Consider the following 25,849-nt stretch of genomic DNA (forward strand, 5'->3'; position numbering starts at 1 on the left):
ATTTGTATGTTTATATATTTATAATATATATGATAAATTTTAATCTTTAACTCCAAGAAATGAAGATAGTGAAATTTCCATTTCATATGTGAGATACCCTGTTTAACTTAAGTAAATTTGAAATCTGTACTATTACATTCTTTATTTTCTGCTGGACATTATAATTACCTCCTGGCTGTTTCTTGTAATGGGAAAGCATTTCTCATTCCCTGCAGTTTTATCAGTTGCATAAGCATAGTTGACTTTTCATATGTTTGTCTTAATATAACCACTTAGTGTTTCAAACTTTCTTTTGTTTTATTTTAGGGTTTAAAAAAAATTCCTATCAGAGAGGCACTCTTATGTGCATAGCAGCTTAGCTGTTTCTCTCCCAGCTGATAAATGGCAAACTGTTTCTGATAGAGGTGTCAGCCTGTTGAATCTTCTCAGTACCTGTCTGTCACTGTCCTGCAGCAAAGCTTTGACTGTTTGTGTTTTTTTTCTTCCTGTGGGTTTTATTTCTTTCAGCATATTGTGTGAAGTTTCGGTTTTTTGTTGTGGTGTTTCTGACTCTTTGTGCCTTTCCTTTTGTGTTTGTTTTCCCTCCTTTTCTCAGTTTGCAGCGGGGCCTCGACCTGCCCATCATCAGGTACTGTACCCTTGCCCCTTCACTATTACCCTGAACTAATAGGTGGGGGCTTTAGTAGTTTCTGACTCTTAGAATGCTGCCATTCCATGGACCCACTCAAGCTGCTCTTCAGGAGTAGCTTCAGGACTTCCCTGGCTGTCCAGTGGTTACGACTCTGCACTTCCCGTGCAGAGGGTGCAGGTTCCATCCCTGATTGGAGGACTAAGGTCCTACATACCTTGTGGCTTGGCCCCAACCCCAAAAAAAGAGTAGGTTTGCTGTGATTTAATACAGTTCTCTTTATTCTTCACTGATTTCATAGCATTTTGTTATTAGCAAACCAGTTTTCTTCTTTTTACAACACAGTTTAAAAATAAAGAGTTTCTGTACTTTCCAAAAAAAAATTGCCCTGAATTGATAGCGAACTTTGAAAGTATTTAGATATATTAAGCCCTTACGGATTTTGTGGATATCTGCAGTAAGTTTAAATTTAACTGAATGGAATAGGCAACATTCTAAGAGTTTTCTGTTAACTAACTTTCTGATGTAACTTGTATTGATGTGTATATAATAGTACTAGTATTTCTAAAACCACTTAATCTCAGTTACTAATGTAGACCTAATAAATTGATTAACAATAATATACATTCATTTGCTGCATAGTTATCTTTATTTTTAGCATATATAGAAAATTGATACCTTATTTAACTTTAATATTTTTAGCCTATTCTTTTTAAATGAAGTTATTATGTAAATTAAAATTTCAAAAATGTGTATGCAGACACTAGTTTATTTAGCAGGAATATACTAGAGGGAAATGGTTTGAGAGAAAGAAAAAAAAAGAGTTGCAGGGGTTTTCTCCCAAGTATTCTGAAACATTTTCTCATTCTGTGGTAGAAAGAGCCTAGGCTAATCTAAATTCTAAATCTGATAGATCTGCTGTGTAACCAGCTGACTTAAGCAGTTTTTTTCTTAGCCTCGGTTTCCCTGTATGTAAAGTGGTGATAAACACCCTTTACATTAGAGATAATATATGTAAGTCATCTGACATAAAATAAGCAGCCAGTAAGTGTTAGCTGTTTTTAATATTGTCATGCAACTTAGTATGGTTTGATAAAATGAAAGAAATATTAGCAGTGTTTACCTATGGTATCATATTGGATGTTACTTAATTGAAACCTTTAATTGTCTAGCAGTGATTTAATAAAAGGCTCTACTTCTCAAAATACGATTTTCCAATCTAGATGATGTGAAAACCAGATAAATTCTGAGGTGTTAAAAAAGATATTTTGCAGGAGAACTCAGAGGTGGTTGTATGAAATGGATGGCAGTTCTTTGGATTTGATAAAGAAATAAAACTTAGGGTAGTTTTTACTTGATAGAGATAGCGTTGTTGAAGTGCTTTAAGAGCTTGGAATTTGATGTCAGCTGGACCTTGGTTTATAGCTTGGTGGTCTTGGGTAAACTGCTTACTGCTCTCAGGCTCCGTTTTCTCATCTGCAAAATGAGGAATAGTATCAGTACTCTCTTTGGACTAATGTGAAGATATGTGAAATAATACAAATAATACAATTAGTGGAGTGTTTGGCATATACTATGAATCTGGTGGATAAGATTACTAATAATGAGAAAAGATAACCTCTTAGGTTAAAAAAGATTGATTATACATTTTTTAAAAAACAGCAAATCTACTCAAGAGCCATAGAGTCGAGGTTTACATTTTAATCAGGGATAAAGCCAGAAATTCCTGACAGAGAGAAAGCTGAAAGATCTCTGTTGAAGACGCAGAGTAAAAAAACTACTGCCTCAGCAAAAAAGTTTCTGTGCTCCTTGGTACAAGGCTAAGTGTTTCTATTACTTGAGTTCAGTTGCAGTGGTCCTCAAATTGGGATGTTTAAGCCTTTATATATTGTCAGCTTTTGGAAAATCTAGTTTTTAAAAACTTTCTTCTGAGTCTAAAGGCTTGTGATACATTTTATCTTTTAAAAAATTTTTAACAACTAAGCAAAACTTTTAAGAAATCTTTCCGAGAAAAGGTGAATTTCTATTCTGAAATCATTTTTCATGTGTAATGTATCTCAGAAAACGTATCAGTCCTTTATTTATCTGTAGGATGATGATTGTGAAATTAAGCATATTTCAGCCATTAAAAGGTAGAACTATATATGTGTATATATTTATTATTTATCCATTATCAAGAAACCCACACCGGTTCTTGAAGATGGGTTATTGAGATACAGCATAAATCCAGAGCATTGCTTTTGGATCTGAAAACTTCAGGTAGCTGGCTGCTTTTACTCTGATATTCTTCCTTTTTAAACACAAATTAAATTTTTTTCCCTTGTGCCTCACAGATTTAAGTAAGGAAATAGACAGCGTTGGCTCAGGCTGCTGCAGTAGCTACTTTGGAGAAGTGGAGTAGGGGAGAGAGTGGTTGGAGTGGGACTGCTGAGCATCGGGTAGCTTGAACCAGTGTTGTGGGATGCCTTCGAGGACTTTGTTAGGAAGAGTTTGCATCTTGTATTCATGGATGGAGGGGCCAGTTTGGCTTGTTTTCCTATTCCTATGGAATTAGTATTGGCATTTTGGATAGAATAACCAGTTACGAAAAACTGCTCTCTATATTGCAGTTCCTTTAGCAACCTTTGGGCTCATACATGCCAGTGGAGTTCCTACAGTGACAGTTTAAGAAACAATGAAAAAAAATACCTCCGTACATTTCCAGATACCCTGTATGGAAGTGGTACTGTTTCTCATTTAAGAATGACTGGCTGAAGGCTGTAATTAAGACATCTCCTCAGACCTAAACCCTGAGAGTTTCATGGAGAAGGAGATGCTCATGATATGAAACAAGACATAGAGAGGCTTGCATAATGAAAGCAGTACTGTTGAAAACAAGTGTTGAAGGCGTAGAGAAAAGACACTTTTTTAGGGAAAATATTTATGTCCTGGGATATTTTTGGTTTCTTGTGATTAGGACTCAAAGTTGAATGAAGGCCCCCCATTTTTTTTTTTTTTTCCCCAATCTATGGCTGTTTGCTTTGGCCAGAAAGAGTCAAATCAAGGGTTAGAGTCAGTTTTGACTAGTTAGAATTAGTGAATGGATTTCTCAGTTCTCCTTTATTGCATATTCATCAGCGGCTACCTTTCCAATCATGTATCCTTTCAGTGCTTTGATCTCATTTTTTTTTTCTTTTTATGAAATAATTTGGTGCTGGATGATGTTTTGATGTTTCTAAAGTCCTGTAGTACATATATAACTTTTCATAGATGTTTAGTAACAATTGTTTCCATAAACTGTTGACTAAAAAAGATGCACAAGGTGAGAGTTGTGGGTTAAGTTTTACTTGTGGCCAAATGAGGATGACAGCCCTGGAGACAGCATCTTAGATAGCTCTGAGACACTGCTGCAGAGAGGCAGCGGGGAGGATCAGTGTATAGTGATTTTTGGTGAAAGGGGAGTACATTCAATCAAGCACACAGATTTTTGGAGAAGGTTGTTGCTAGTCTCTGTCGCTAGTCTCATGAAGGTTACTGCTGGTCACGAGGAGCAGACGTCACCACAAGTAATTTTAGTGCTTTTCTGGTTGTGAGGAGATGTAAGAGTTGCTTCTTCTGAAACTATCTTCCTAAGGCCTGTTCTGCCAGTTTTTCCCAGAGCACAGAGGGCCTTATTCTTGATCTCCACCCTGAACTCCTTTCAGGGTGTGTTGAAGGTCAGTGGCTGCAGCAGTCTGTGATTTAATCCTTATGGAGGTAGATGGCAAGTGCCAATTTTTAGTTGGCAAAACGTTGCAAAGAAAAAAAGAATAGTTATTTAGATAAGCTATTTGATTCCTTATGAAAACACCGTCATCCAGTTTAGTAATCTGGAACTTATGTATTTTCTTTCTTTTTTGTGAGATGAAGTTATCAGAATTGAAGTGGAACAACAGGATTTTGGGTAGTTAACATTTTTAGTTTAAGAGAACCAAGAAACTGGTATACTGGTATAGGAAGTGTTTCTTGGAACTGCTTTCATTGAACAGATCTTTCCATAATCTTCTTAAGAGCCCAGCTAGGGCTCTGTTTGAGTCCCTCAAGTCAGAGGGATCCCGTGTTCTGAGTAAGGTTGTACCAGCCACATCATCTTCCTGGTACAGTTAATTTTTGGCTTTTGCAGGGAGTCTTTGGCCTAGTAATGATGTTCTTACTCTTTTTGCACTTTATAACCTGAAGAGAGCTTTAGCTTAAAATAACAGTAAAAGAAGTAGTCCTAACTTATTTTATATGCAGAACAATCTTGGCTTTAGAAATATGTCAACTATTTTTCTTGCAATGTTTGAAAATCCCGAGGTACCTAGAAACTGAAAGAACAGAACGTACACCCAGAACTGAAACAAGTGGCTTGGTATTATGTAGATCTGGTCTTTGAAGACTGTGTAGCTGTGGTTTAAAGTTACTGATGTTCCTGTCCTTATTTTACTTTTGAATTTCACAAGAAATATCAAGTGTTGGTTTTATACCATGGCTGAATAGTCTTTGCATTTTGAGGTAATTTAAATTGTTCATGGAACAAAAACATTTTGTAGTATGTTGATATATGATTTTAGTTCACATAGTGTTCAAAGGAATTGGATTTAGCATTAATAAATGATAAGCTTCACAAAACTTAACAGTGTTTGGCATCAAAGAATTGTTACCTGGTGGCAGGCGTTGAAACTATGCAAGTTTTCCTACTGTAATTTGGTTCTTTTTGGAAAAAGATTTTTTAAAAAGGAAGAAACAGTTGCCTTGCATTCCATCCTCTCCATTATGACCTCTAAAGGTTTCTGTACTCAAAGTTGTGCTGTTAAAATTGATGTCCTGGTCCCTGGTGGAGAAATATTTGTATTGCTCTAGGCAGTTTCTTAGATTTGGAAAATAAAATAAATGAGGTTTTGAATTTGCCTCTAGGGCCAGACCTGGCATATCAGAGTTTAATGGATAGGAAATCTGATTAAGCATCTGTGCAGTCTTATTACCAGAACTCTTGTACTTTTCAGAGCTTAATGTAGGCCAGTGATGGGCAGTTTTATCTGGTACCTAACTCACAAGGAGTTACAGGGTGGCAGCAGAGACAGCGACGAAAATATAGGTTGGGAGTTGTCATAACTGGAATTCAATCTAACCTTTACTGTAAACTGACCTTTGACCTCAGCTTGATCTGTGAAATGGGTAAAATATGCTCACACGTGAAGTAATACTGAAGTATTATAATAAGAGCATGTATTTCCTGAGGGCATTGTGATAATTAAAAGTACCTGCCTGTCACAGTGCCTGACACATCCTAGGCCCCTGATAAGCGTCAGTTTCCTTTAGCACTGAGATGCCTTTCCCTTTCACCGAGCTATTTTTACCTGTGAATGAAGTGTTCTACAAGGATGCTTCTGTGTCCCAGACTCTGCGCTGTGATCTGACAGAACACTAGCTTGTTCCTGACAGAATCCTTAGGGACTTCTTTCCTCCATCTGACACAATCCTCTGAGGGAGCACTGTCTAATAGAAGCACATCTTCTGTATCTGTGCTGTTCACTACGGAAGCCATTAGTCACGTGTAGCTGTTGAGTGCTTGAATTATGCGTTGTGACCCAAGAATTGAATTTTTAATTAAATTTTAATTTAAGTAACCACATATGATTAGTGGCTGCCTATTGAACAGCTCAGCTATAGGGCTTAATTCCTTAGGTCTAATCTCCTAATTCTTAGTGAAATCTAAATTATCTGATAATATAGGCTATGTGCAGGAAAACACAAAGAATTTTAAATGAATAACCTTCATTATAAATTGTTGTAAGTCAGCAGAACATCTGATTCGTACTTGAGTGATATGCCATTATGTGGACTCTTTACCACTTGTCTTTTTCTAGCTCATCAGAAAATCATAACACTATTATTTTTCCTTGCACGCTTATTTTTTTTAAAAAAAGATATCGGAGGAGGTGATGGCACCCCACTCCAGTACTGTTGCCTGGAAAATCCCATGGATGGAGGAGCCTGGTAGGCTGCAGTCTGTGGGGTCGATAAGAGTTGGACACGACTGAGCGACTTCACTTTCACTTTCCACTTTCATGCATTGGAGAAGGAAATGGCAGCCCACTCCAGTGTTCTTGCCTGGAGAATCCCAGGGACGGAGAAGCCTGGTAGGCTGCAGTCCATGGGGTCGCACAGAGTCAGACACGACTGAAGTGACCTAGCAGCAGCAGCAGCATTAACCTAAAAGTTCTTAATTGAGAATCTGTTTATCCCTCCAGTAGGTTGAATTTATCAATACATATGCAAAAAACTAGGGATTTCAGAAGCATAGTTTTGATATGTTTTTATTGCTTTGCAAATTAATAAGTACTCAGTGGTTTTAGACGTAGGAAGAACTAATGTGACTGAATAAGTTTTTTATAGTTGCTGAAAATGAATAGGTGTTTTTCAAAGAATTTCTGATTATTATATAGATTTTTTTTTTAGAGATGTCTTTGTCTTTTGATGATGTTAGGAGAACAAATTCATAAGAAATGTTATATTCTAATTGACAGCATCTTGGGAATTCCCTGGAGGTCCAGTGGTTGGCTTCATTGCAGGGGCCCGGATTCAGTCCTTGGTCAAGGAACTGAACTCCTGCAAGTTGCACAGCACACACACCACACCCCACCCCCCGCTAACCCTCCCCCCCCGCCCCACCAAAAAAAGAGAAATGGACATCATCTTCAAAAAGCAATATGACAGATGTTATTGGCCAGGAAACTATGGTAAAGATATAAATACTGTGTCTTTAGAAGGATTTTCCAAGAGGTAACATTTTCCTTTTTGCTTCTGTAGTGTTTCTGTTAAGGTCAGCAATCTTGAGTCCCCTATAAATTCAGCCTCTGTTTTAAATGTATCCTAGCCCTTTGGAGCTACCCAAAGTACCCCCTCAAATGGGGCTGTCCTCTTCCTCTGCCATTTTCCTGGCATACTAATGGGCCATACTAGTGAAAGACAGAAGACTGAACAGATTGAAATCAAGCTTGGAGATGATACTTATGTTGTACAAGGTTCTTCTCTCCTTGCCTGTCTCATTTCAGCGTTTTTATCAGTGACTTGGATTAATGCCTTGCCTTGCGAATTGGCTGATGGTGATGTAGTTTTGACATTACATGACATATTTTGAATACAGAAGATTCTATACAATCTGAAATGATGGGTTGAAATTAGCCAGATAAATTTTCAAAGGAATAAAACACTTGATTCCTATATGAGATTCAAATCACAACTGTAAGAGTACACAGAGAAGTAAAGAGCATGACTTATTGCCAGGTTATGTATAAAGAAGATTAAAGAGTTTAAGATGATTGTAACTCAGTACTAATTGGTAGTAAAATGTTTTGACAAAGGAGCTCCTGTGATCCTTGTTCATTAATGGAAGCATAATTGGCCAGAATAAAAGGGAGATATTGTTCCTTTATTCTGCAGCAGATATTTATTGAGTGAGGGCCTGGCACATTCTGGGCAGACCTGGAAATTTATATTCGGCTCTCTACTTTGAGAACTTTGAGCAGTGGGAGAAAATTGAGGAGAAAAGAGTAAGCTGTTTAGGGAATTTAAAAATCTTAGTTGGAATGACAAGGGGTTCAGAGTGGTGATTGACCTGGAACAAAAAACAGTGATAAGTTGCCAGCAATGGCAGGTTGTCACTTACAGAGAGGAAGGATTTGACTTCAGTGTGAGTTTTGGGAGGGTAGATGTCAGACCAGAGGATTGGTGGTTCAGAAACGTTGGAGCCAGTAGAAGGAAGAACTTTAGTGGTGTCAGAACTCCCATTTAACAACACAGTAGAACTGTGTTGAGTTGCTAAAGTCTGATAACACCAAAGGCATGTTATTTAATAGATTCAAACTTTAGGTATATGGTTAGACTAAATGGCCTGTACTGTGCTTCCAGAAGCAGGACGTGTTGCTTCTTTTAATGATTCTTCAGCACTCAGTGGAGAGGAAAAAGTATTCAGAAGCACTGGAAGCAGTTTGGGAAAGCCTGTTCATATCCACACTTTTTACTAACCTGTGGTTTGCTGCCATGCCTGCCCACTGTTAAATCTAATGCTGTATTTACAGTTGAATGGTTAAGAGGGAAGAGAATCCATATCTTTTTATTCCTTTGCATGTCCAGCCATTATACCTTTTCCTCTGTGTGTGTGTGTGTGTGAGAGAGAGAGAGACAGACAGACAGACAGAGAGATGTGGTTTTTTTAAAAAGAAGAAACAAGTTCCAAATCGCCTGTCACTGTAAAAATCTTAGTGCGGTAAAGCTGAGTAAATGTAAGCCTGTTAAATGTACCAGGGATAAAAAAAATGTATGAACAAGTTTCAGTAACTCTGAAGGAAATAGAGAATTAAGAGTCTTGTAGGAAGAAGAAATTTGTTTTCCTAACTGATAATACATGAGTTTTCATGAAGTGATTGATGGGGTGTTTTTGTTACCAATAATCAATTATGATTGATGTGCTACCCGTTAGCGTAGTTTGATAAATGTCCTGGCACATGCCTTCAGCTTTTGAAAAGAATTCTTCTGACTGACATATCACATGTTTGAAATTACAAAGGGTATTCTGTTTCATGAGAGGTAAGAGTGTGTAACAGTTACAAGTACAGGCTCAGAACCTGAATATGTTTAAATTATACATGGGAGACCTTTAGGATGTTACTAATCTCGCCATCCCTCTCAATTTCCTCATATATCTATCTAATAGTGGTGTTAATAATAGTATCTGCCTTAGAGATTTGTAATGAGGATTAACTTAATATGTATATGTAAAGTGCTGAGAGTGGTACCTGGTAACTGAAAGTGCTATATGAATCTTTATTGATGTTATTTAGTGTGCATGTTTAATACATTTTTTAGTTTCAAAGCTGAAGTCTTAGTTTATTTAAAAAAAAGTATATTGTATGTCCACATAAACACAAGTTTAGTGTTTTACTGGCTCAGGTATATGTTATTATGAGTATCATTAGAAACATTTGTTTGTTTCTCTTTCAAAACAGCTAAAGCAAACAGTCTTATCCTGTTCAGAAATCTCCTTGAGTAAAATGTAATCTCAGTTATTCTAGACAAGCTGGTTAAAAATTAGAGCAGAACAGTTAGAAGACAGTGGTAAGAAAAGTGGTTATGGGAAAACTGAACCCCTATTTTTCTTGTGAATGAATAAGTTAATGGAATAGTTTCCTTTCTCCCTCTAGCCCCCTCACGTCCCTGTAACACCATGTGTCTTCAAAGGCAATAAGTACTTTGACAAAAGTAGTTGATAATAACCACAGTGGATCATCACGTGTGTGCGTTTGATCCTCTCCTTGTCTTGGCTGCCCTCTAGAGTTCATGGAAGGGAATCTTACAGAATTAATCGTATCCAGTGTGCCTGACATCTAGGAGTGCTCCATATATTGAGCCAGATGAATGACCCTGCTCTCCTTGAGTCTTGTAACAGCTTTGTGGCTCCTGATACATATACTGCGTTACAAAAAACGCCTCGGTTCATTCCTGAAGTGTGGTTACAGCTCACATATGTTGATGAAAAATAGATTCTGTCTACTGTGTACTTAAGAGAAGTGAAGTCTAGCATGGGAAGTTTACTAGTCCAATGTTCTTGTTTTAACTGACAGAAATTCTTTGTCTGTCACCAAAACTGTGTCATTAGAGATAATTTGAAGACTATTGTCTCTGTAATCCAGCCCAGGCTCCTTCTGCTTCTCGAATTTTCTTTTCATCTTCACCAACTACTCTCTGGTTTTCCCCATTCACTTCATTCTCCTGCTATACCTTCCTGTCTGTTCCTTTTCTGTCCCTTATTCTCTTTAGGGTTTTCTTTGCCCTGGGGTATGAGGGCTGAATGGGGATGAGCCTTGGGCACTGGATTCCAGGTTTTCCAATTCAACACAAGATGAAAAGTTACTTCCTACCACCTGTGGGTAGCTTGATACTCAAGAGTAGGACATGATAAAACCTGAGCAGGCCCAAAGGTCAGACTTGCCTTTATTAGGACCAATAGCAACACTCACATCTGGAATCATAAGACAACTCGGGAGGTTTTGGAGCTGAACATTTTTAGACTACTACTGTATTTCCCATTTTAAACCTGTAGGTGGCCTCTTACATACCTAGTTAGTTGAAAAGAGCAAGTTTCTGTCATAAGGAATCTGGTAAAAGTTGACAAGTTTAGGTGTTTCTTAGCACTTTCACAAACTTGAAAGTAACCAAATGGCACTCCTCCTGTTAATGCTCGTCTCCACTCAAGATGAAAAGTAGGTCTTAGCTGAATAACTAATGCTGAATCATATCATGGGGGTCCATGAGAGCCAGGAATAGGCCTCTGTAGTTCCAGCTGTGCTTGTCCAGTAAGCAGACATTTCCTTCCAAGCTGTTAAGACTTGTGGCTGTACTATTAGAATATTTTTGCCTCTGGATTTATTTACTTTGATTAAATGTCGTTTGATTCTTGAGTTCCACGTGCCCTTGAATTCTCAAGTGGAGAACTGTCATTCTGACTTTCTGATCTTTCTTCTTCTCCTATTATTACTGAATAGAAAGATGTTTTTGCTGAGCTGCATGCTATGTCCTGCCCCTTCCTACTGATCTGTAAGCTTTTCCATTGGCTTTCTTTCTGTTTCCTGCTGCTTTCTTGCTTCATAATTGAAGGGAGGATTCAGACCCATCCAGGTAACAAACTACCGGTTCTGCATGGCGTCCTTATTTCTCCATTCCCTTATTATTGTCCTAAGAGCGAGAGTGACTGTGTGCTGACGCATACGTGCGCTCACAGTGGGAATTTCCTATTGGTATATTGTTTCAAGGCTTTTAAGCCCGCAGTGAGAACCATAAACAACCACAAGTACTGGTTGCCATTTGAAAGTTCCTTCCAGACCATTCAAAGGCCTGTCTAGATTTTCTACTTTTATCGCAAACTGTTTGAGAAAGCAAAACTGGGTTCAGTTCCGTATGAGATTGCCACTGTTTTCAAAATGAAGGCTTTTCCCATTATATGTCACTTAGCATGTGACACCCTCACAGTTAAGTTTAATTTAATTTGACCTCGATAAACTGAGATGAAAGTTTTAATGTCCAGACAGATTTTTGTTGTTGTTGTTATTGTAAATGTTTTATAAATGACTTGACTGGTATTTTTTTAGGGGACTACTTTAGCTTTTAATAAGTTGATAATGAGCCATCAACTCTTCATGAAAGCAGGAATGCTTTTATATAATACAGCAGAACAACTTTTAGAGAGATACCAACTGCCCCTTTTGTTATATTTTACCACACGTTTTAACATTAATCGTTTGTGGTATAGAACTTTTAGTTTCAATTAGTTGAGACTTCATTTTAAAAGTGAAACTGCCCTACTGTTTTCAAATGAGTGACAACGTTGATCAAAACTTGAATTAGTGTGGCTGGGCCTCATGTAGAATGTTTTTTTTTTTGTGAAATGTTATATTGTATTTCTAATTCAAGTTATTAAGATTTTTGTTAGTGGAAAAAAAGGAGAAAGCTCATGATAGTAAAATCTATATACTGCCTTTTGTAAAAATAAATAAATAAATCTTTTTTTCTCCCCTCCTCAGTTTTTCCAGAGGCCTCAAATACAGCCTCCCAGAGCCACCATCCCGAACAGCAGCCCTTCCATTCGACCCGGTGCACAGACACCCACTGCAGTGTATCAGGCCAATCAGCACATCATGATGGTTAACCATCTGCCCATGCCGTACCCAGTGCCCCAGGGTCCTCAGTACTGTATACCACAGGTAAAGTATCTCTCAGATCCACGTGGTCTGTCAGTAGCAGCGTGGGGATTAACTCAGATTCTCACCAGGGGGAGCAGGGAGGATGGCTTATGGCATCGATTTTTAGTGATGTGTGAACTTTTTTGTTGGATGTAAATCTAAGCCATTTTGTCGTTTTTCATAATATTGTTAAGGAGGTATTTTTTTCATCTCTTGAAATTTTCTAAGATGATAGAGAAATTGTTTTTATATCCTATCTTTCCCCCAGTCCCTTTTCACAGTCAGTTGCTCTAAAGTAGACTCAGTAACTAGCTGTTCCAGGGATGCTGTTCAATGTCATTGAAAGCTGTCAGCCTGAAATAATTTTTCAGTGAGCTGACATCTGCCTGTGCTCTCATTTGCTATATGACTGTTCGTAAGGCACACCTTTTTCTTCATCCTCATTGCATCTTTTTTAAAATTGAAGTATAGTTGATTTACAGTACTGTGTTAGTTTCAGATGTATGGCAAGTGGTTCAGTTATACCTATGTATATTCAGTTTTTTAGTTCCTTTCCATTATAGGTTATTACAAGATACCGAATTTAGTTCCCTGTACTATACAGTAAATCCTTGTTTTTGTCTACTCATTGCATCTTAATGGACAGCAAGCATTTTGAATGTGTTTAACAAAGTGACTTCACCTCCTTTAAATGATTCTCTCTCTCTCACACACACATACCCACCCCTTTGTTTTTCCATAGTGAGCTGCTTGCATGGTATTTACCCGTGTCTGTAACTCCTCTCTTCTAGTACCGTCACAGTGGCCCTCCGTATGTTTTTCCATAGTAAGCTGCTTTCATGGTATTTATCCGTGTCTGTAACTCCTCTCTTCTAGTACCGTCACAGTGGCCCTCCGTATGTTGGGCCACCACAACAGTACCCGGTTCAACCACCAGGACCAGGTCCTTTTTATCCTGGGCCAGGACCTGGGGACTTCCCCAGTGCTTACGGTAAGTGTGAAAATTTGAGCAATTTCTGCTAGTGTGTTGTGCTCATTCCATTTTGTTGTGTAGCAGGGCGGTTTAGATAGTGAGATTTGGTGGTGTGAACGTGAAAAGTGTTAGCGCACAGTCGTGTCCAGCTCTCTGCGACCCCATGGACTGCAGCCCGCCAGACTCCCTGCCCACGGCATTCTCCAGGCCAGAACACTGGAGTGGGTTGCCATTCCCTTCTCCAGGGGATCTTCCCAACCCAGGGATCAAACCCAGGTCTCCTGCATTGCAGACAGATTCTTTACCATCTGTACCACAGGGAAGGATTTTTAAACAAAATGTTGCAAACAGTTCTGACCTGAAAGCTTTGTTTTAAGAGAGTGGCATATAAGGAAAGAGTATTATAGAAATGTATTTAGTTAATGACACCTTCTGAAGGAGCTAGTAATTCTGTCCTGAAAGAGCCCATGTCTCAGTCTGATGTCTCCTACCAGCTCATCATTACCTAGATTTTTACTGGATTTTTGCTAATGGCATAAATATACCTTATCTCCCTTTCATGATTTCTTTTTTCCTAAGCATTTACCAAAACATTAGCTGATGTTTTCCCACTGGAATGTGATATTCATGAAGGCAGGGAATTTTGTTTGTTTTGTTTACCGCTCTATCCCTAGTACCTCGAGGACAGTGATTGGCAGACACTTAGAGAATATACATGGGATGCCTGAATTTAACTCAGAGTACCTGTGATTCCTTTTCTGCAGAATTGTGGTGATATCTGTGTCATGGGGAGGTTTTGAGAATTAGTTAAGTGAAAATGCCTTGAGAAACTACAAGTGCTTTGAGTGTACAAAAGCAAGCACCATGTTTATACTTGGTGTGTGAACCAGTGCTAAACCAGGAGTAATAAAAATTACTTATCTTATTCAGTAAGCATCTGTGACATCCCACACTTGTTTTATTCCATAGAAAGCCAATTTTAAGTTATAAAATCAGTGAATACTAGAAAAATTAAACTTTAAGAATCAGTAAACATCAATCTTCTCTGTTACAGCAAGGAAATATTAAAATTTTAACTTGTTCTTTTAAGATGGTTATCTGCCATAGAAAAACATGTATCCACTAACTATTTTCCTAACACTGGGATTAGTTCCTCAGTTAAAAACCTTTTAGAATAATCTATGGGTATTAGAATACGCCAAGGAGATTTCCCTTAGGTTTTCAGGTGAAATAGGCAAAGCAGCCAAGTGTTTGCCTAGCTTTACTTCTTTTAGAAAAGGAAAACCTTCCTATTACTTTGAAACTGCTGTTTCAAAATGGTATTCTTTATAACTTCATTATATGTCTCAGATATATATATGTTTATTTAACATGGCTTTATTAAGTGATATTTTCACTAAGAAATACTTGATATTTTCGGGATAATGAACATACTCACACATATATTTTAAAGGAAAGTTGTATGTGCACATTACTCAGCTTTGACATAGAATATTGCTAGCACTGTTGAGGTACTTGTACACCTTGAACTTAACTTTTAAGACACAGTTTCACACAAGTCTAGTGTCTTTGTACTTGTACACTTTGTCCTTGCTCTGAAAATTATTTTGAAGTGTAAATTTGGCTGTTGTTATCTTGAATTAATTGAAGAGAAAAACTTCAAGATGAGATTATCTCTCACAGTAAACATGCTAAAATTAATAGTATTTCTTCTTTAACCTCATGTTGCAAAAGGAATGCAGGTATATCTTTGAATTTATAGAATCATTTTGAAAAGTATCTCACCTACCGGGGTCCAGCCCCGGTGGAGTCGGGTTTCGAAGGGGAGACAGCTTCGGCGATCAGGATACGATAGAATTAAAGATATCAAGAGTGGTTAAATAAGGATAGCTCAGTGAGAAAATTCAGTGGAGAAAAGAGGCTGAATAACTTGGTTTACGTGGAAAGCTAATAAAATTCCAAAATAAGGAATTTGCGTCACCTACGTAGGCCGCAGGCGTCCTCCCGTTCTCCCGAAGGAGAGGAGATACTAAGGCCTCCACGGTCAGATCTTAGAAGCCCAGGCAAAATTAGTAGGCTTGACGAGCCTCCACACCCCAGATGGAAATTCAGCCAGAAGGTGAGAGAAAGAACAACATAGGGAGACCAAGTTTCGGTGAATAAGGCCCACACTTTATTTTCCAAAGTAGTTTTTATACCTTAAGTTGTGCATAGAGTATAATGGGGGAAGGGGTAGAGTCAGCAATAAGCCAGGCTTTCTTCCTGCTAACTTATCATATGCAAAAGTTTAGGTGAATTACATCATCTTCTGGCCAAGAGGCCTGTTAACATTTTAAGATCCTTTCTTTAGAAAACTTATTTTTCTCTAAAGGTGATTATTCTAAAGTCAGGCGCCACCCTCCAAAAGCATTAGATAAAGTTGCATTCCTATAGGGCAAAGGTGTGATGGGCTATAACAAGAAAAGAATTAACTCAAGGGTCCAATGTTACAAACATTAAAGGTACTACTTACATTCCTATACACCAATTATATTAATCAATACACTGCCAGGGACACAGTAGGTAAAGGATAAGGAAACTTAGCAGCAAACATTGGCCCAACAAGTGAAAAACCCTTCATCAGTACAATTTCTAATCAATCTTTTAATTGCTCAAAGGAATCTGTATTTAGACAGTTTAAACACTCTTGTCACGCCCAGGAACTTTATTAACTGGAGCTGTAAGTTAACTCTTTTTCAGAGAGAGGTGGTGGTGGACAGCCCCCCGTAAAGTCAGAGGTGTAGGTGAGAGCACAAAGCAGAAAGTAGGCAGACTCTGGTTTTGGGGGTAGATGCTCGAGAATTTCCAAGAGGACTCCTGAGGCTCCATCCCGCCTTTGTGTATGCTGAGCCTCCTTCCTCATGACCTTTGCCACGGGCGGAGTCTACTATTTATTTACAGATCACATAAATGACTTTCTGACTCACAAAATATCATCATTATTATAAGTCTGTGCCAGGCCTCTTTCTTGCTCTTAGTACTACTGCTGTAGTATATATGGAAACAATATAGATGAGTTTAACAATAGGGAAATATTTTGATGATGTGTATATACAGTATTACAACATTTTGGTTTTATTTATTGAGGTGTAATTATATCTCAGATATTGTTAATGTCTGTTCTTTTTGATAGATAATCTTTTTCCCCAGGAAATTCTTACTTAGATCTAATAAGACACTGAGTAGGTAGTTTATCACCTAGATTAAAACACTATTTCCCTAGTTTCCTTAAGATTAGAAAGACAATTTAAAAGTTTTCCATTTTGAAAGTAACCAATGATGGAAAGTACAAATAATATAGATAGGACATAAAAGGTTGAAGTAGTCAGTTTCTCTTCTTCCTTACTCCCTAAAGAAATAATGATTTAACAGATTGATATATATTTTTCATTTGTTTTAAATAATTTTAGAGCAAATGAACTTAGACTGTTTTTAATGTTCTGAAACTTTCCAATTTTTCCCACCATCTCACAGTGTATTCATGGACATCTCTTCATTTCATCACATTTAGAATTTCAAGCTACATTTATTCTAAGAATAAATCATAATTAATCTTTTCTCTGATAGAACTTTAGGTTCTTCTTTTGTCCTTTGGGCAGACGTTTTCATTTTAAAACATGTCACTAGTTAATATGCTTTTATCAGAATCAAAAGTTGTAATCTAATGGTTCCCATCAATTATTGGTCCTTCTGCTGTACTGCTTTATGTCAGCTGGCATGGTCTTATGGTCTTGAAGCCATAAACATTCCCTTCTATCTCCTCTTTTTAGAAACTCCCTTTCTCTTACCTTTCCACTCCTGTTTCTTAATTCTTCTCTGATTCTGGTGCCTCCCTTTTTCATTGGGTAAATGTGGGTGTAGGGACAGGATCCTAGTTCTGTGTTCCAAAGCCAAGAGTCCTCCCTTCTAGTGCAGAGGACCTTCTTTTCTCTGAACTGGCTAGGAATGAATCCAAGACTTGTTCACTCTTGCCCTTCTGCTGGAGTTTGTGAGTTGAGTGGACTGTGCCCTCTCCCTGCACCCCAGAGTTCTTAGTTCTTCATCTGTAACGTTGGAGTTCACTCCATCATACTAACAGTTTACCCCCTGCTTGGTTTAAACCTTGAATAGTGATTCTCAAAAATATTAGCTACATTGAATTTCAGTAACTAAGATCATAGAGTTTTGTATAATATTTGCAGTGTTTCTACAGTGTTGAGGGAAAAATAACTAATGAGTAGTATTTGCTCAGTGTCACTTTTCAATTTTTCTCTTGTCAGTGTTTTCTAAATACTCTGATATGTGTTATGTCAGAAAAATACCTCATGGAGATAAATCATTTCCAGGCCAACCCTAGTTGGTGATTGCCCAAAGTGAAAAATACACTTTTGGGGAGCAAAACGATGTGGTTAATGGTGGGAGTGATGTTGGGAAAGAAAAAAAGGGTTGAGAATTTGCAGTGGTAGATGGCCCCATTTTCTCTTCAAACTGGTGTACTCTCCTTCTTTCTCACTCTGTCATGTCATTTCCTTTTCCTTCTGTCATCTTCTTTCTACTCTTTTCCTGAGTCTCTGTGGGGGCTTGGGCACCTGGTTGAGTTCTTAAGAGCTGAGGGAGTCATCGTCCCGCATGGTTTGTGTAGGTGGGTAACTTTTGGCATCAAATTTAGTTTGATTGTGTTTTTGCAAAGCAGCAATACTGTGTTCAGTGATGAGGTTATGTACCACATTATTATTATGATGGGTATAATACAGGATACATTGATTTTATGTGCCAACCTACATACTTAACCACTATATTTTCTTTGTTTCTATGGAAAATTGAAGATTTTTGAAAGGTTTTGGAAGACCTGCAATATATAAGACATTTGGGCTAGGTATTTTCTGGAATGTAGATGTTGAGGTATTATTCGCCCTGCCTTTCAGAATTAATTTGTGTGGTGTTTATGCTTGGGGTTTTGCCCATGAGAAGTAGTCTGATTTTTTTCCCCAGCCCTTTCAATATCCTGGGCAAGTAAAATAAATAGAAAGTAAAATAAAGGAGGAAACATACGTAACTATTACATTTAAAATTTTGCCAATAAGGCTTTTAAATAAAACTGCTATTTATTGTATTGTTTCATATAGGAAGCCCACTTTAATAACAAAGGAATGGGACTGAAATAATTTTAAGGCAGGAACAGTCCTTTCCAATAGTGTCCAGGTTGGCAAGCTTATAATTATATGTATATTTTGTGGTTATTATTTTATAAATATTGCCATGTATTATTGACAACTTTTGTATAGACCCGGGTTCGGAGAACCACTGATAGAATAAGAGTCAGCAAGCGTTTTCTCTGATGGGCTGTGTATAGTAAATAGGTTACGCTTTGCAGATCTGCTGCAACTGTTCAACTCTTCCATAGTAGTGGGAAACCAGTCAGAGAGAGTAGTGTTGTCTGTAGATATCTTCCCATAATACTTTATTTACAAAACAAATGGTATTAAGCTGAATTTGGACCTGCTGATGTAGACAGATCTACCTCCTTCCATGAATAGGAGGTCCAGAAACATTAAGTAATTTGCCTAATATGTGCATGCATATGTATATGCAAATGAGGTGATTTACATTTTTAATAGAATAGATAAATGTTTTTTAAATGTCTTTGCGTATGTAAGAGGTTGGATTAGGTTATAAAGTAAAACTATTGTCTGGTAGGGCAGAAAGCCTGCTCTGCTGGGATCTACAGTTGATTAACTGTTTTACTAATTCAGTGTTTAATCACCACCATATTGAGACTTGGAGAAGGCAATGGCACCCCACTCCAGTACTCTTGCCTGGAAAATCCCGTGGACGGAGGAGCCTGGTAGGCTGCAGTCCATGGGGTCGCTAAGAGTCGGGCATGACTGAGCGACTTCACTTTCACGTTTCACTTTCATGCATTGGAGAAGGAACTGGCAACCCACTCCAGTGTTCTTGCCTGGAGAATCCCAGGGACCGGAGAGCCTGGTGGGCTGCCGTCTATGGGGTCACACAGAGTCGGACACAACTGAAGTGACTTAGCAGCAGCAGCAGCATACTAAGACTATTCCTATTCTCTCAGGTTTATTCAGCTGGTATTTATTGTGCATATATTGTACATCAGCTTCTGCCCCAGTCATGGTGACTCGAAAATATTTCATTAGAAGAATCTGATTTTTTTAAGGGATGTTTCACCTTTTACCTTTTGAATCTTATTTCACTTAGCTTAAAAAATATGGCAGGGTGAGCAAATTGTATTGCTTGGGTAGCAGCATTTGACACCAATTTTAGGGTGTTGTTTTCTGAGTTTGGGAGCTAGTGACGTAATGTGGTAGCATAGAATTGCTTATTTGAGTTCTACTTTGTTAGTTCTTTGCTCAGTACTAGAGGATGGCTAAAGTGTTTTTTGTCTTTTAACCTATTCAGAGGGCTTCCCTGGTAGCTCAAGACTGTCAAGAATCTGCCCACAATACAGGACACCCAGGTTCAGTCCCTGGGTTGGGAAGATCTCCTGGAGAAGGGAATGGCAAGCCACTCCAGTCTTCTTGCCTTGAGAATTCCATGGACAGAGGAGCCTGATGGGTTGCAACCCACGGGGTCGCAAAGAGTTGGGCACGACTGAACCACTAACACACACATACACACAACCTACTCAAGTCCTAGTCGTGCTGTTAGATCAGCCCTGTTTAGTTATTTTCCAAATCTGATTCTCAAAACCGGATTGATACCTGCAGAGTTCTGATACTGAAAATCATAGTGCTTCCAAGAATTTTCCACTTGAAGATTATTATGATAATGATGGGATGTTGATGTCGATAATGACAGTGATAATAGAGCTACATTATTTGACTTTTTACTAAAGTACCAAGGATTTTTACCAGTATTAACTACCTTAGTACACATTTGTCCTTCTTGTTACTTTGGCTGCTAAAGGCCAGCCATGCCTTATGTACCCGTCATGTATGTATATACCCATTTAAGGCTGTTTACTCTGCAGTTCTCGTCTGTCTTTCCTGTTAATATCATTTTCTTCTCCCTCTACTGGATTAGTTCCATCAGCATACAGGTATACTATTTCATTCCCATCTTTTCTTAAAAAAGGTTTGTTTTACTTCATATTTTTGTCCACCCATAGCCCATTTTTCTACTTCCTTTTAAAGCTTTTAAGAAAAAGAGCTATCTATAGTGTCTTCATTTTCTTTCATCTCATTCATTACTGAACCCGCCCTAATGAGGATGCACACTCCACCCCAGTCTAAGCAACTTTTATCAAGGTCACCAGTGAATTTCATTATGCTAAACCTTACCTGACGTCCCAGTACCATCTGACATAGTTCAGTGCTCTGCCCATTCTTAGACCGTTTTCTTCACTTCAGCCGCTGCCTTGGTTTTCTGCTTCATTTCCTTTGCTGCGTTTTCTTCATATCTGTGGCCTCTAATCAACATAAAGTGCCTTGGTAATTCCGTGGTGGTCCAGTGGTGAGGACTCTGTACTTTGACTGCTGTGGGCCCAGATTCAATCCCTGATCAGGGAGCTAAGATCCCACAAGGCATGTAACACAGCCAAAAGAAAAAAAAAGGTACTACTTTAAAAAATAAATAACATAGAGTGCTTCAAAGATTAGTCCTTGGGCTTCTTTTCTGTTTGTACTCATTTCCTGGGTTACCCAGTGTCATGGTTTAAATATTGTCCATATAGTCTAATTCCAAAACGAATACCTATTCTCTGGCTCCAGACTTGAGCCTCTTTTTGTATATTTGATATCTTGGTTTGAAAGTCTGATAAGAAGCTCAAAACTTTTCATGTCCAAAATTGAACTCTTGATTTTTCTGCCCTAATGTCTTACTTTTCCTCATCCCAGTAAATAAATAAATAACACAATAAATAGAACCTCATTCTTCCATTTGCTCAAACAAAAGACCTTAAGAATTTTCCTTGACAGTTCTTTCTTTCATACTCACATCCCATCCATTAGCAAGTCTGTAGGCTCTGTCTTCAAAAATATCCAGTATCTGACCCCTTCTTACCACCTCTACTATAAGTACTCTGGTTTAATACTAATTGTAATAACAGTCAAAGTTTTGAAAGCTAAAAAGGATTCATTCAGGCAGAAGGCCAGTGTAGTCAAAGGCATGAACAATGCTGAGATTGATGTACACAAGGGATAGGAATAGGTTGTCCCTGGAGCAAAGGTGTGGAGTTTGAGAATGGTAGAAAATGTAGTTAGAAAGGTGGAACCTGGATACTTAGTGAAAGTGAAAGTTGCTCAGTTGTGTCCGACTGTTTGTGACCCCATAGACTGTAGAGTCCATGGAATTCTCCAGGTCACAATACTGGAGTGGGTAGCCTTTCCCTTCTCCAGGGATCTTCCCAACCCAGGGATTAAACCCAGGTCTCCCACATTGTGGGTAGATTCTTTACCAGCTGAGCTATAAGGGAAGCCCTGGATCCTTAAGTATCTGGACTTTATCTTTAGGCTGCTTTTTACCAGCCTTTTTACAGCCCCAACAATAGCATTATTCAAGCCTTTATGATGGCTCCCTGTGGCAGTGGTTCTCTGCAAGTAGAGAGAAGAATTAGACCACCCCAGCCCACATGATATTGGAGAAGGAAATGGTAACCCACTCCAGTGTTCTTGCCTGGAGAATCCCAGGGATGGGGGAGCCTAGCGGGCTGCCGTCTATGGGGTTGCACAGAGTCGGACACAACTGAAGCGACTTAGGAGCAGCAGCCCACAAGATGATGAGCTGTATTATCCAGCCCCTGACCAAACCCACATGCAGAACATATTCACACAAATCTTAGTTTGAAAATCACGTTTGGAGGCAGTGAGCACCCAGAGTAGATTTTTTTTTTTTAAAGCAATAACTCTGGTGTCAGTTTGTAGGAGTTGGTTATTTAATTGCTTTTTTCTAGTGGATGCTGAAAAAGAAAATATGACTGTTTGGGAATCATTCTTTAACCACTTAGTAGCTGAAAGGGGTGAGCTAGTGGAAAGAGATAAGTGAGAAGGATGCTTGTTTTTTTACATTTTTAAAACTAATTGTCTAGATTCACAGTGTCATTACCAGTCTTATAGTTGTTGACAAAGTAACTGAATGCTTTTTTTCACTGTTTTCTAATTCCTTAGGAACGCCTTTTTACCCAAGTCAGCCAGTGTACCAGTCAGCACCTATCATAGTGCCTACGCAGCAGCAGCCCCCTCCAGCCAAGAGAGAGAAAAAAACAGTAAGAGATGTTTATTAGTTTTTCTCATTTTAAAATTGAATGTCCATTTTCTATCAAGTAAGTTTACCTACACCTGTACTAATTACTCACCTCAGTTCACAAATGAGGGCTAATTTTTGTTCCTCCCTTATATCCTGTCCACTACACCTGGAGGATTTGTTTGAGCCTGTAATGAGATGGTGCAAGTACCCTTTGCTTAATGTCAGTTTTCAACATGCGCTAAGCTAGCTATGCTAACTGCCATGCAGCTCTAGAACTGGGAAGGTTTAGTCTTCTGAGGTCTTACTAAGTGAGAGGAATTTGAGCTGAGTTTTCACATCCATACTGTCTTTTAACCTTAGACGTAATCAGCTATATATTCAAATATGAATTGACAGGGAAAGTAGCACAAGAAAAAATAGAGTACTGAGCACAACGAGGAAAATCTTTCTGATGGAGCAGATTTAAGAAACAGAAAGCAGAATTTAGAAAATGTGTTGTAATTGTTTTCAATAAATTTAACAGAAGCTTTGCCGCTGTCCATTCAGTCAGGCCTAAGGGAATTAGGGCACAGTAGTATGAACTATGCACTGTAGAATATTTTATAGAAGAGTGGCTTGCAGTCTTTTAAAACATCAGAACACAAATGAGTGGTACTTATAAGAGTGTCTCAGATTCACACAGATAAAATAGATTGCTGCTGCTAAGTCACTTCAGTCATGTCCGACTCTGTGGAACCCCATAGACGGCAGCCCATTAGGCTCCTCTGTCCCCGGGATTCTCCCGGCAAGAACACTGGAGTGGGTTGCCAGTTCCTTCTCCAATGCATGAAAGTGAAAAGTGAAAGTGAAGTTGCTCAGTCGTCCCCGACTCTTCTCGACCCCATGGTCTGCAGCCTACCAGGCTCCTCCGTCCATGGGATTTTCCAGGCAAGAGTACTCGAGTGGGTTGCCATTGCCTTCTCCGAAATAGATGTGAGTGACATCTTAAAATTACTCTCATTTAATAAAAATTAATTAGGTTCAGAATTAGTTTTGTTTTTCTAATCAGACGTAAATTGTTTGTGCACATGTCATAATAAACAAGACATGCTCATGTGTCTTGACACTACAGGTGAAAACCTGTGCTTTGGAAATGTTGAAACAGCATGGTAGATGTAGGACTTGAACATTCTTAGAATGCAGAAAAGTTAATTTTAAAAAAAAGCAGTAAAAACAGAAGACAGTATTAATATATGTGACTGAAGAAGAAGGGAGAACAAATAGATTGAAAAATAATATGTAAAACTATAGTAGAAACAAGATTCTGTAACTGATAGTAGAAATCTTAAGTCTCTTCCCTAGAACACTTCCAGGTTCAGGCGGTTTTATTAGTGAGTGCTTTGAAATTTTGAAGAAGCCACGGATGGCTTGGTAAGCTCTGGGTTTAATGACGAGCAGAGGCGGGTTCTATGTCTCAGCATTGTCCCAGGATGAAAGACCTAGACCCAGGCGTTCCATCTTCATGCAGTACTTCTCCACTGTTGTCTGTAAACACAGGCCCTAACCAGATGACAGGAATACCATCCACATTGTTCCGTATCTTGTATCTTTTCATTTACCAATACATCTTGACAGTCACTGTATATTAGTATGTGTAGAGCAGTCTCATTCTTTCTACTGCGGTTTGTTGTTTAAGTGTAAGGATGTAATATAAAGTTTTAACTACTATGTTTTTGATCAGCCTTTAAGATCTTTTTGTGTCTTTGCTGAAAAAAGCATTGCATTGAGCATCTTTATATACGTATATAAGGTTATCTGCAACATAAACCTCGATTTCTTTGCCTTAGGATATGAATATTTTTCACTTTGCTAGAGAACCATTTCGGCCTTTAAAACTTTAGAGAGTAACTTCCATATTTTACAACTATTTTATGAACTTTGTCTTACTTAAGCATTACAAATAAAATCAGTTTGGCATTGCTTAAAAGATAAATGTTAATAGTTTGCCTTTTTGACCTGGAAATTCGTCCAGCTAGGTTTCATGCTAGCGTGTTGTGCTACTTTAGTTCAACCACCACAAACGGCCTAAATTCCTTTGAATGACACCCTGTGGTTCTCTGATTGAAATCAAGTCAGATGTGGTGATTATCAGCTTTGATGTTTGACAGGTTTCCCAGTTTGCACCTTTATACATCATATTCCTATAAATCTACTATGTAGACACCCATCTGTAAATATGCTGTCTTAATTTATAACCTTATAGATAAGAATTCGGGATCCAAACCAGGGAGGTAAAGACATAACAGAGGAGATTATGTCTGGAGGTGGCAGCCGAAATCCTACTCCACCCATAGGGAGACCCACTTCCACACCTACTCCTCCTCAGGTAAGGCAGAGCATGCCGTGATGGATGGTGGTGTGTATCTGTCACTAACCTCTACTGAACTCTTTTCTTCTGTAGCCACTTGACTGTACTTTTTTGCTTTCCATCAGTTGTCTCATAGCCTCGAATATCTAAATGATTTTTAAACAGACATGTTTGTTTCTCTTTGTAAACTGTTATTACTTCCAAATTTTTATTGGTAACGTTTCTTTGTATTATCTTCACACTCAGAGCATAGCTGTGGCCCCTCTTCCTAAGTATTGCTGGGCACCAAAAGGAGCTGTGTTCCCATGGAAACCTCATTGCTAAATGAGCATTTATATTTTCAATATGGAGTCCTAGGAATTAAATGCTACACACTATGATAATACAAACATTAAATTAGAGAATTTAAACTTCTTCACCGAACAGTTTTGTTTGAGATGATTGCCTGTGTTTTTTCAGAGCATATTTAAATGTCTTACAGGTTTACCTCTTTTAAGTCCTGCATAAATGAGCTTGAGTGGAGGGTGTCTTCTTTAATTATTTACAAAGGTTTTTAGTAAGTTCTGTCAAACACTTGTTTGTTCCTGTTGCAGAATGTGGTTATCAGTGATCTTCTAAGAGCTCACTTTCCTGCTTTTAGACATCAAGGCATTCCAGGAGGAGCTGGGGTTTAGTAGACTATAATAGAGAATGGATCCCCCCTCCCCCAAGTTTGACAGAATTTTGATTTCATCATTAGGTTATTTTAAACTAGGCTAAACCATTCCGAGGAGAAGAGTGATTTCAAATTTTCACAATATCTAAAGTGTGAATACTCAGCATAGAGAACAGACCTAACCAATGGTCTTAAGGTCTAGGGATCTGCTTGCTTCTCCCTCTTGTGGCTGAATGGTGAGGGACTCCTGAGAGCCCAGTTTACAAACAAGTGATAGGGA

General features: G+C 38.4%; 1 protein-coding gene across 2 annotated transcripts in view; it reads left to right on the forward strand.

The window, feature by feature from the left end:
- The window catches only part of EIF4G3 (eukaryotic translation initiation factor 4 gamma 3), a 353,949-nt gene that overhangs the window by 176,009 nt on the left and 152,091 nt on the right, over positions 1-25,849 (forward strand). Inside the window, exons 6-11 of one of the 2 annotated variants that reach the window (XM_061394178.1) lie at positions 596-628; positions 11,285-11,305; positions 12,208-12,387; positions 13,243-13,357; positions 22,489-22,586; positions 24,810-24,932. In XM_061394178.1, the coding sequence (XP_061250162.1) occupies positions 596-628; positions 11,285-11,305; positions 12,208-12,387; positions 13,243-13,357; positions 22,489-22,586; positions 24,810-24,932 (570 nt within the window). The remainder of the gene's footprint in view (positions 1-595; positions 629-11,284; positions 11,306-12,207; positions 12,388-13,242; positions 13,358-22,488; positions 22,587-24,809; positions 24,933-25,849) is intronic. The other variant, XM_061394181.1, reaches the window with a different exon arrangement.

Source organism: Bos javanicus, chromosome 2, assembly GCF_032452875.1.
Source record: "Bos javanicus breed banteng chromosome 2, ARS-OSU_banteng_1.0, whole genome shotgun sequence".
NCBI classification, from domain to species: domain Eukaryota; kingdom Metazoa; phylum Chordata; class Mammalia; order Artiodactyla; family Bovidae; genus Bos; species Bos javanicus.